At 40.9% G+C, this 12,110-nt stretch overlaps 1 protein-coding gene across 5 annotated transcripts in view; it reads left to right on the forward strand.

The window, feature by feature from the left end:
- The window catches only part of SORCS1 (sortilin related VPS10 domain containing receptor 1), a 492,654-nt gene that overhangs the window by 258,274 nt on the left and 222,270 nt on the right, over positions 1 to 12,110 (forward strand). For all 5 annotated transcript variants that reach the window (XM_037063978.1, XM_037063980.1, XM_037063979.1 and 2 more), the window contains exon 3: positions 7,541 to 7,640. In XM_037063978.1, the coding sequence (XP_036919873.1) occupies positions 7,541 to 7,640 (100 nt within the window). The remainder of the gene's footprint in view (positions 1 to 7,540; positions 7,641 to 12,110) is intronic.

Consider the following 12,110-nt stretch of genomic DNA (forward strand, 5'->3'; position numbering starts at 1 on the left):
AAATAGCGATGTAGGAGAAACATCAATGGGTTGCCTCCTATATGCGCCCAGACTGGGAATTAAACCTAGGTACGTGCCCTGACTGGAGGTAATCGAACCCACAGCATTTTGGTGTAGAGGACGACATTTCAGCCTAGCCCCCTGGCCAAGTCCAATTTTTGTTATTTTTATACTCAAAATGAACTGGAAGGTATATCAAGGTAAAGTTAGCCCCTATATAGATTTCTGATTTTATCTGCAGCCAGAATATGTGGCGTGTGTGTGTGTGCTGACGTGTTATATACTATACTGCCTCCTTTTCCATGGAGCGATATGCATCTGGTCACGGTGAACTGCATCCAGTTTTTTTATCTCAACTGCCCACATAACTGGAAACACCAACACCACAGCATGACGGTACAGGCAAAGAAGGATGATACAAGGACAGCGGCTTAGAAAGCCCAGAAAGGTGAGAGAGAACTTTCCCAACTTGTGAACCCATAGGTACCCACCCATTCTGTACATTTAAAAAATAAAAAATATATTACAAATTAAATTCCAAACTCTGTGACATATGGCAGAGTAGAAATATCTTTGTATCCCATTGCCACACATACCCCCCAGTCCCCCTGCTTAACCTGCTTCCCTCTGATTCTGCAAGTTAACCTGAAAAGCTTGGAGAATCCGAGCAACAGAGGGAAGCTTGTTCAGCCTGGGCTGCACCATAACATCTCATCAGCAAGTTTAAATTATGTGTTTAGGCTGACAGGCAAACGTATTTCAGGGCAGAATCCTTCGAAAGCAGGAGACAGTTTCCTTCAGCTCCACGTCACCGTTTCATGTAGATTGCCTATTATATTCTCGAGGTATTATGAAAAATGGATTTGGAGATATTTGCTTGACAGTGGGTAGACTAATGGAATCTGGTGACTGTATTTAAAATGTGCAGGGGTTTGTTATAACAATGGTAATAGAAATATCAATTGTGCTGACAGGTTAAAAAAATCTGTCAATGGATGATAATGAAGTTATTTAAATGTCGACTCACAATCATTTCCCAAACCCTAAATTATTCTCACTGCTTTAACCTCATGCATCCTGTGTTATTAAGGAGTGGAGCTGGCGATGCAGCCCATGTGCCTTTGGCTTTGGAAGCTATTTTTATGCCTCCAAATGCACTCGGAGCAATGAAAGTGGCTGCTCTTAGTGATTTTAGGAAAGAATCAAAACACAGAAGCCAGAGCTGCGCGATTTAGAGGTGAAAGCTGCTCTGCGTTCAGGATGTCTCCTCGGCGCTGATTTGAGTAATGCTCTGGAGCTTCCTGTCCCCGAGCCTCCCCCGTACCTGGAGTCTTTGTTTGTGACCTTGGCAATAGGGTTTGGTGTATATGGGATAGGGCATCTCTGCTTTCTGGGGTCTGCAGGTGGAGAAGAAGCAGCTCAGGCTATTTGGATATTTTCCAAAGCCTTTTGAAGAAGCAGCCTGCCTTATCTTTGGTTCAAAGAGTATGCCCATTAGGCACCGTGCATTCACTCACCCTCCTGTGCAAAAGCCACCTGCTACAAAACAGTACTGTTCTGGAAACTGAGGATTTGGGGGCAAACAAAGATACAGTCACCGGCCTTATGGTCCTTAGAGTAATCAGGAAATGGATGTCAGGCAAAGGTTTCTTGATGAGAAAGCAGAAGAGCCCGGAACGTGCCACCACCCTCATCCCACCCACACAGCTGGTCAGGCCTGCTAATGGCAGGGACTGTGGTGGTCCTTGGCAGACTGTGTGGGCTTCTTAGTGACTTAGACATCCAGTGGGCCACACAAGAAGAGCAAGCATCCCTCAAGTGAGTGAGTTGTTCAGAACCAAATTGTGAATTCCTGCTCTGTCCGGGTGCTGTCCTGAGAGCTAGGAAGTCAGCAGTGAATGCAAGAGACACCTTTCCTGCACTCATGGAGCTTAGAGTCTGGTGAGGGAATATAGGAAACAAAAAATAAGTGGATTGATCAGATGGGGTAAAGAGCATGAAAAGAAATGAAAAGGGCTAAGGGGGTAGAGTGTCCTGGAGAAGGGGGAGAGGTTTCTGTGTCATACAGCATGACCTTTGTCCAGAAAGAAGTGAGGGACCATCTGTTGGGGTAACTGAAGAAAGAGCTTAGGAAGTACAAGGAATAGCAAGACAAGGGTGAGCAGGGGTAGGGCTCAGGGGAAAAGGGGAGGGATTAGGGTTGGACATCTCACAGTTGTATTGCAAATCTATTAGGTAAACATGTGACTGTGGAGATAGCAGGTCTGGAGCTTATTTGTTGAGGGAACCAGGGCACTGACTGGTTACTCAGTTAGCAAGTGCCTGAGTCTGGTGTCGTATGACCTCAAGCTCTTCCAACACACACACATTTGTGTTGGAAATGCATGTGTTGGAAATCTTCATGAGGCATCATCAATTCATTAAGAAGCTGATCCATTCATTGTGACAATATTTCTAGCTTTCCCAGGAGCCAGGGTGGACCAGATCAGTGACATACTTTCTTTTCCTCTATGATCATTGTGAAGCGTTTCTGCTTATCCTTTTCTTAAAATTGATTCTGCCTGACAGGCCTTCTGTCCTTTTACCAGATATGAAGAACAGCCAGGTTTTGATCTACACATGTAGGACTTTAAACTGTTTTAGTTCATATTTTTTCTAAGAAATGCAAAACTAGTTTGTGTGAATATATTCTCTTGTAGCTTTTGAGAGCAGCAGCGCACCATGGGGTTAAGTGGCAGTGCCTTCCAAGTTCTGTGCCCTTGGGTCGGCTGGTTATACGGCTGGGTCTTCCTTATCAGTAACACGTGGTTAATGTCAATGTTCGTTTCATAGGAATCTGCATATGGAGTATTTAGATTACATTGAATTTTATTATCTGTTAGTTTTCTTAAGCATAATAGTCTGTTAAGCAATGGAATCCTGGCACAATTACTATAGACATAGTGTGCGAAACTTGAACTCTTAAATTTCAGTTCTTACCCTTACCTCTCTAAGTTCCACACAAAACTAACACATATCCTTTAAAATATGATAGTCTAAATACAGTTGCATTTAAAAATGGTAATAGCTCCACAGATGTCTTCTGTTTTCTACAAATTAAATCTCGGTCATTTTTAGTGGTTGAGATTTTCCTTGAGGGTTCATGTTATGGATTTTAGTATGCATTAGGCAAAGGATACAGAAAAAAAAAAGGGTGATGACATGAATAATAAAAACCATAATTTGTCGATTGTTTTATACCAGCCATTGTGTTGGCACTTTTTATGGTCTAATGCAATCGCAAGCGATCCTGTGCTTATTTATTTTATTGGATGGTATAAGATTATAGTAGAGGAAATCAATCATGCATTTTATTTCTTTGTGGAAACCAGTACTGTCCTGTATTGATTCCATCAAGTACGAGGGACAGTTTGCCACTTCAAAGAGATCATAAGTTCTTAGAAGGCAGGTGTCATGCCTTCATTGTGGTTTCTCCACCCCTCAAAGCAACAGATAGCAGCTCTATGCAGGCGGTAGGTAAATAAAAGAAATGCTTCCAGCTGTTCTTGGAGTCACAGTTTAAGATATGCTTGTGGAAAGGGTAAAGTGGGCATGGAGGCTCAAAGGCAGTAACATTCTAGCTCCGATGTAATCACTCGCATATTTATGTTCCTGGAATGCTTATTTTTTGAGCTTTTAGCTTTTTCTAGTGCAGCAGAGATACTGCCAGGAGCCCTGTTTCTCATATGTAGTGATAAGCCAACCTGTAAACAACACCTCAAAAAAATGCTGGCCCTGGAATGTCTTAAAAAAATGGTACAAATTGAGAATTCAAAGCTACTTATACGACATCTTAAATATGTCTATGTCTTTGTATGATACGTCATTATTAAAGATTATTTCCTCATTTTTTTTTTTGCTTTAACAACAACAATCACTATGGCTAGCATAAGCTGGCCTTTCTATGTGCAAATTTGATCTGTTTTAAAGGTTTTTATTATTTCCCTTAAAAAGCCAAGATCCATAATTAATCTTTTCCTTTAAAAATACTTGATGTTATATTCGCCAAGTATATTGTTTAGAACCCTTATCTCACTATGTATCACTCAAGAATGGATGTTATAATCAAAACTATTTGGAAAATGCCACATGACATATGACCATTAAGAGGTTCGCTGTATTTATTAGAGTATTAAAATTTATGTAAGTATAGAATAATAAAGTTTATAAGTTCCAATGTAAGGAAACATTAAATTTTGTTTAATCAAGCATTTCTAATTTTTTTTATCTTGGATAACGTAATATTTATGTTCCCCATTCCTAAGGATGATACTTAAAAAATAGTTAACAGCCAGTGCATTGGCTCACCAGCCAGCCTGCTGCTCAGCTGTCTGTCTCTTCTCTGCTCCTTCAGAGCCCACATCCCTAGGAGACTGCGGTTCCCACAGTTGACCACGCAGAGGTAGCTGGAAGCATCTGCTAGCTGTGAAGAGGGTTTGCAGGTGGGCACTAGGAATTGCCTTCCAGGGTGACTTTCTCCAAGGTCACTTTCTCCTTCCCTGGGATTGGCTGAGACACTGACCAATCAGAACAGGGGCTCCTCTTGATGGTGGAGCAAGTTCCTTGAGGACCTCTTTTGTGCCCGCCCATAATCTTTTGATTGCTGGACTGTCTAGGAGGCCGCCAGGGGAGAGGCCGTGTGGTGAGATTGGCACAAGTGCTACTTGGAGAACTTGGTTCAGTAAATATCTTCCAACTGCTCTGCAAGTGCTGGGTCGTTTCCATTTCTTTACCATCGTTGTACCGATGTGTCCCAGCTGAATGTCAGTTTCATCCATGACACATGTCAACACTCTAATTCTAGCGGTATGGGACAACCTTCGGCAACTGTTGGTTTATGCCATTTGGGGTTTGTGCAAATTCGTCATTTTTTTCCTCACTGTCTGTTGATTATTACAATACCATAATATTTAAACATGTAGCTTTGCCAAAATTGAGAATGAACAAATTTTATTTTAGTTTTTGAGGTTTGCAAAATCAAGGGGCAAGACATAGCACAAAAAGTCATGGCAAGTATTTTAAAGGGTCTAGACTGGTGATGTTTTAAGAAGAGGAAAGCATCCAGTAATGTAGTATAAGTTCTCCGAAAAAAAAAAAAAAGTCTAATGTACATCTGAGCTAGTTCCTCCATTATCATATCATTACATTGGGATTTCAGTTAAACACACACACAAATGAAGATGAGTTAATACAGAATCCTTACAGAATAATCCTTATTTGCCCTTCTGGAGTATTTTTAGTATTAAAATGTTTACTGACTATCTCAGGGGACAAGCTGATAAAATTATTAAAAAATAACTAGTCACCATATCTCTGGGGACTAGTCCCTGATTCTCTAGCCTTCTTTCCTGTTAGCCCCATAGGAAAAGCGAGCCATTTTCTCATCCCCAGCATGGTCCTACTGATCTCCCCCTATCACTGGGCCAAATTATTAATGTCACAATATTTTCACATTCCGTCCTTCTCACATCACCACCCCCATGTAGATTTTGCATTTGTTTATTTGTTCTTGAACTTGTAAGTGTTGTTCAGAATAATGAATACAAAAAGCTATCCAAGAAAAGGAGCTAGAGAAAGGCTAGTACAATTTTTGAGACAAAGAAGTCTTACTATGAAGAGAAAGTTCCCTTGTTACTTGCCCTTCAAACTTCTCACTTGCCCCAGTGACACCAGGTTAAGAACGGGAGGGAAAATGCTAAACACCAAGACTGCACTGAGTCAGGAAATGAGTCTCAGATATTTCTTGGAGAATAGGGGGAAATTTCAGTGTGAGTTTAACTAGAGAAAAGATGAAGGGTTTTAGATTCCTCTTCAAATGGTTCTGAAGAAAGCAGGTTACTGGCGGTGCCTTCTAGATTATAGTGCTCTTACCTCTTCCCTTTTCTAAGTGCTACCCACTTTCCATTTTCAAGATCTATGGGTTTTCCAAAAATCATTGCACAATACTCCAATGTTTGGTGATCTGAAGTATCATCTAAACTTTATGAAGTTTTGACTATTTGTAACACATATAGTCATATATAATTGTGAGAATACAATGTTATCTATAATATTTATAGATTATTTATATATGTATATATGTAAATTTTAGGGTAAACATACCCTGTATTCCCAGCCGGAATAGATTCTTAATTTCTTAATTCCAGGATTACGTGTTGCACAGCTTTTGTACTCCGGTGCCTGGTTAGGGGTGGGTTCTTAGTGCATGGTGATGAGATTGGTAGTAAGAATGTCTTCTATTTACTCTTTCTGGCCTGTAGGAATTTGTGACTTTCATCAATATTAGGTATGAATTAAAATGGTTACATTTTTGTGCTTTTCTAATTAAACCAATTTTATTTTCTAAGCCTTGTTAATTTTTATCTGTACATTGCCCTTAACACATTATAACTTCATATACCTGCATCTCAAGTAAAGTTATTGGATTCTTGAGAGTAGGGACAATGTGTGGTATCTGGTATTTAGTATAGGGCCTGTTACATTTTTAGGAACTCTACAAATATGAATGAATGAATGAATGAATGAATGAATGAATGAATTGCATTGGGAATCTCCTATATGTAAAAAGAAGACTGAAAGGAACTTTCATCTATATCTGTTTTCTTCAAATTAAAAAAAAGAGCTGTGGTATAATATTAGTAACACAGGACTTAGGGTCCGAATACCTCCATTCACATTCTAACTGGCCACTTATCAGCTGTCTTCTTTGAATGGGTCACTTAAGTTCTTTCAGCCACTTTCCCCAAGTACAGATAATGTTCTCTACTGCCCATAATGGTAATAATGATCTAACAAGATTATAATTCTGAAATATGTAATAGACTTTCACAGAGGGGGTGATTAAGGCCTATTTATTAGTCCAAATTAATGTTATTGACCAATGGATAGACAAAGAGAAGAGAATCTCCACAAAGGGAGGGTCAGTGCCGAGAAGTAATCTCTCTCAACTCCAGCTTGCTTAATGCTGAAAAAGGCTGCCGAGTAACGTGTTAAGGTTCATATATTAAGACATTTTCTTTCTGTTAGATAATAGGAGAAGACTGAATAACCTTTGAAGGGACTGACCCACCATATATTCTATGACTCATGGAAGAAAAAAACAATTTGTAGATAAATCTGGAGAACCTGCTTTTCCGCTATGTCAAAGATGAAGCATCAGTTTGGAAATGTCAAATCTAAGTAAAATATCTTTATTCCTTTGGCCAATTTAAGGGACATGCTCATCTCTTGATCTTTTAAAATTAACCACATTCGTTATGCAATGTGCATATGCTGAGGAGCAGTAGAGAGATGGAGTTTTCGTTTTTATCAATTCAATTTAAATGCAAATGTTAACCACTCACATGATGCTACTGTGTACATAATTAAGCATCATTATATACTACATGAATCATTTAGCAACCTTCCAAGAGCCGCTCGACTATGTAAAACATACATTATCCTGACAGGCAGCCAAATGATGCATACTTCTGCCGTCATTAATGCTCCCTTCGTATTACAGGTCCACCGACTATGGGACAACCTATGAGAAGCTGAATGATAAAGTTGGGTTGAAGACAATTTTAAGCTACCTCTACGTGTGTCCCACCAACAAACGTAAGGTAAGAAATGTGTACTCAGCATGTGATGTCTTCGTTGTGTGACTTCTGTCTTGGTTCACTAACTTCTCCAGCCACCTAAAAACCCATCACAGGTCAGCTTAAAGAGAGGAATAGATGAGCTGATGAATGATAAGGTGGTAAAGTATCTGACACATCGTAATTTGCAGGTCAGCAGCTGTGACTGTAGGAGGGCAAGGGGAGGGATACCATTGCCTTTTCCAAAAGGCGACAGCAGGAAATGAGTCTTGTTAAATGGATGCTGCTGACACTCTTGTAAGACCGATGGCCAATCAGTGACAAGAAGCAGAACGGGCCTTGACAAAACAGAAAAAAAAAAAGAGAGAGATTTTAATTTGTTGTCCTCTGTTTTCCCCTGACACGGAGTAAATGGATTAACTGGAATTGAAACAAATGCATGGTCTTACAGCAGGTTGGAAGTTTCATTTCTAAAGTTTATTCAACCTGTATACGAATGCCAGGGTGAAGCTTCTGCTAGAGAGAGCCTTGTAGGTCAGCAAATACCGCTCCCTCATTTTATAGATGACAAAACTAAGGTTTAAAGAAGAAAATGGTTTGTTCCCACTGCAGAGTTATGGGTGCAACTGGGACTAGAATTCAGGTTTCTTGGTGGGCGGTCATAGTACATTATACTGCTCCAATTACTCTTCTAAGAGAGATGTTATTTTCGTAGGAAGAAAATGTTTGCATTTAAATAGGAAAGATCTGTTTGTCTCAGGAGGAGAGTTATTTGGTCAAATTCTTGCATTGTCAAATTCTCAATTCTGACACAGTTTCTGAGTATTACATGAATTACATGAAATAACAGTGTTCGTCAGGAAATAGAAAAGTGCTGTTCATTAGTATTCCCTGAGCCATATTCTGTTAGGAGTCTGCACTGATACCGAGGTTGTCATTTCAGACCTGTCAGTAGTTACTCTTAGTGGCCTTGGATAGGGTCTGCATTTGCTGATTTGGACTGTGAAAGGTGGATGAGAACATCTCTAAACAGTTGTTTCCAACACTGGCTTCACATTCAAGGCACTGGGTGGTCCCTAAATGTGCAAGCCTTAGTCCACCCTGTTGCTCTGGAATGGAGCTCAGGGACCTCTCCCCTGAGCAAGCTCCCCTGATACTTCTGGTGTGTGTCTAGGATGAGAACCACTTACACAAGTGTAATGTTCCCTCTGGCTTTAAACATTTCAGGTTCTTCAATAGAAGTAGCATAATATATCAGGTGCCCATAGATGCTGTTCTGATGGCTTGAGTATAAACTCATCTAGGCCAATTAACAAGTGTACAGCTATGGTAATTTACCTAATCTCTCCAAGTGCAGTGTCATCTAATTTAAAATAGGGGATAATTATAGTCCCTACCTCAGGAGGAAAGTTGTGAGGATTATACGAAATAAGTCATTTCAAGTGTTTAGCCCAGTGTAGTTAAGCTTAATCAATGTTTTCTCTTTACTTTATTCTCCTTTTCTCACCTCCTTTCCCCTCCTTCTTTATATAATTATTGGAGGTAATAGTAGTAATTACCCTCTATAAATAGCAGTGTTCATTAGAACTTTCTACAGCGATAGAAAAGTTTCTCTAAACTGTCCAATACTGTAGACAGAAACCACTTGGGGCTACTGAGTGTGTGAAATGTGGCAAGTATGACTGAGGCAGTGGGTTTTACATTTTATTTAATTTCAAGTAATTTAAATGTAAATGTGCATATTTGGCTGATGGCCACAGTATTACACCAGTGTTACCCAGCACAGTTCAGTAATGTCATCCTCGTATGTTTAGAAATATACCTTGAAATTTCCTGGTGTCCCCTTACTGGCTGGTTATTGGTCCATCATCAACAATTATGTGTAAGCAATTTTGATCTGCTTTATATAAATCTCCTAAATTGAGGAGCTGAACGTATATCCTTTGTTTTTACAATGAGCTTTAGCTATGCTTGTTGGCCTTGCATCAAGTCTTGTAATCCCTATTGATTTTTCCTCTAATTCACATTTTTAGTAAATTTTGTTTAGCAATCGACACACTGTAGACACCACAGGGCACAAAGGGAAATAAGCCGGAACTCTACCCTCAGAGGTCTTGTATTCTCGTAATAAATGCCGTATGAGTTCTTATAATTGTAAGTTGCCTTCAGGGAGCTTCTGCCTCCCAGGTGACTTTGGGTGAGTCACTTACATGTTCCCACTTGTAGAGTGATAGAGGCCAAAACAAAGATACTGAGTGGAAGAGACCTGAGAATTGTTCTAATCTAGTGATAGTCTCTTTTAATGACACCGTTAGAGAAGAATGGGATTTAAAAACCTGAGATGTCAGATATTGCATGTAAACACGGCCTTTTCAATAGCAGCAGCATTGGTCAGGACCTGGAGATTCCAAGGTTGTTTGCAGGAGCAGGACTTGAAGAGTGGGACTGTGATGTCCTGATGTGGCTCTTAAGAGAGGAAGGAAAGTGGAGACAGAATTTAGCAAGGAGCCCTGCCATCGAACTTGCTCGCAGCACTGCACCAGGGCCCAACAGGCTGCGTGCTCACTTACTCTGCAGTTATCTGAGGGCCTAAAAGAGGGCATTTGGCTGTGGGCAGTTCCCCAAAAATCAAGACTTGAGAAACGAAGGCGTTGCCCATGACTGAGAGAGAGCAGTTTCCTCTGGGACAGGTACCTGCCAGAAGCAGAGTCAGGCCTGAGCTGTTTCAATCACAGTGTTTGGGGGGGAACCACAAAGAAGGGAGCTTTTTCCCTGCAGATACACGAGGCCTTCAGGGTCACTTTCTGCGAGGTTGATAGATTTAAGAAATATTGGAGGACGATGAAGGTCTTGACAATGGTGCAAAAAAATCAATAAAGTTGACATAACAGTGAATTTGCGTGCAGTTTTTCTACTTATGAGATGAATTTATCACCATGAAACATGTATTTTTCTCCCCAAGGGGACACAGTTGGACCAGAGAGATAGTACCTACACAACATTTTAAAGTGTGAATATATTTCCCCGATCAATGAGAATTTATGTTAAAAAAAAAAAGAGGGGAGGGGAGGAGAAGGAGGAGAAAGAGGAGGAGAAGCAGAGAAGCATCAGGCTCTGTTAATTATGCAGGACAAAGGCACTTAAGTTCCTTCCGGTTCTCCCAGGACTTCTGTGTGTCGTCGTCCCCCCGCCCCACCCCCCCTGTGGAAAGGCTGGCTCCTTTAAAGGGTTGCATTAATTCTTTCAAAATTCTCTAGGGTGCTATCGAACACATTAACATGTTTTGTACCAGATACTGCTGTTTGCTTTCCACATCTGTGAGAGCAAATGGAATAAAACAGGCATCAGGGTAACTGTCCCGCAGTCCCAGAAACCTGTTTGGCCTTCAGGTTTTTATTCCTGTTTTTCCCTGGCTCTGCAGGCAGCTTAACGGGGACATCGCTGGGATCAGAGTCCAGAACAAAGCAGGCCCTTATTTAGTTCCAATTGATGATTGCCCTTCGGCTGTCTGCTGTGGATTACAGCAGCTTTTCTGAGATAGATCTGTTACAGTAAACCTGTAGCGCGTTCACAGGTCAGGAGAGAAAATCTCGACCAAGAGACGTAGAAAGCCTGCCCCCAGGTATTATCCTCACTCATGCGTGCTCTCTTTCAGGAGGAACCCTGCCCCTGGCCTCTGATATGTGAGGGGGGCTCAAAGGAACAAGGATGGGGTGGACCCTAGTGGCAGAGGATAGGCAGGCTTAGCTATCTGACACTGTCTCCAAGGGAGAGCCCTCCCCGACCCCCAGTTTATGGCAAGTCCCAATGCTTGTTGGTGTCCTCAGTGTTTCATTGGATGGATATATATCATCTTCTGAGAGAAAAGATGATTTAAACTATGCCTGAAACAAACAACTGAGATGTGGAGGGTGATGAGAAGAACAACACACATGTAGCAAAGAAAAAAAATTGATGCTGAAATTCCAGTCTCGTCCTCACTGAGTTTATAATTATATTCTGCCTGAAAGGAAAACTTCTTTATACTCTGTGTGTGTCTATTAACAATCCCTGTCCCATTACCCCCACCAACCTTAGCTCTTCTCCCTTCAGGAGGTGTTGTTAACATCTTCAAGGTTTAAAGAATGCAAAATCCCAGGTGGAATTCATTGGTAGAGAGAAGAAACAAGAAAGGGTTTTCTTTAAAAATGTGGATTTTCGTTTAGCCCATCATTTAGTTGTTAGATCCTTGCATTCTCCGCATACGGTGTTTCCAGCAAAGAAAAAAAAAGGCAAAACCAGAGAATATTTGTTCTCTCTGTTTCCCGTGCCCCCTCCAGCTCCTGTGGCTCCTCCTCCTGTGTTATCACCACTTCATTAGTATCGCCCCTGCTTCCTGCGGGGAGAGCCTTGGAAGACTTTCATCCTATACACAGGACCCCAACCCCCAGAACACATTGATCATTCTTTTGGGTCTCTTGGTGCGTGCCAACACTAAACACCGTATTTTCTCCA

This window comes from Sturnira hondurensis, unplaced genomic scaffold (assembly GCF_014824575.4).
Source record: "Sturnira hondurensis isolate 20B ecotype Veracruz unplaced genomic scaffold, ASM1482457v3 Scaffold0014854, whole genome shotgun sequence".
In the NCBI taxonomy this organism is placed as follows: Eukaryota; Metazoa; Chordata; class Mammalia; order Chiroptera; family Phyllostomidae; genus Sturnira; species Sturnira hondurensis.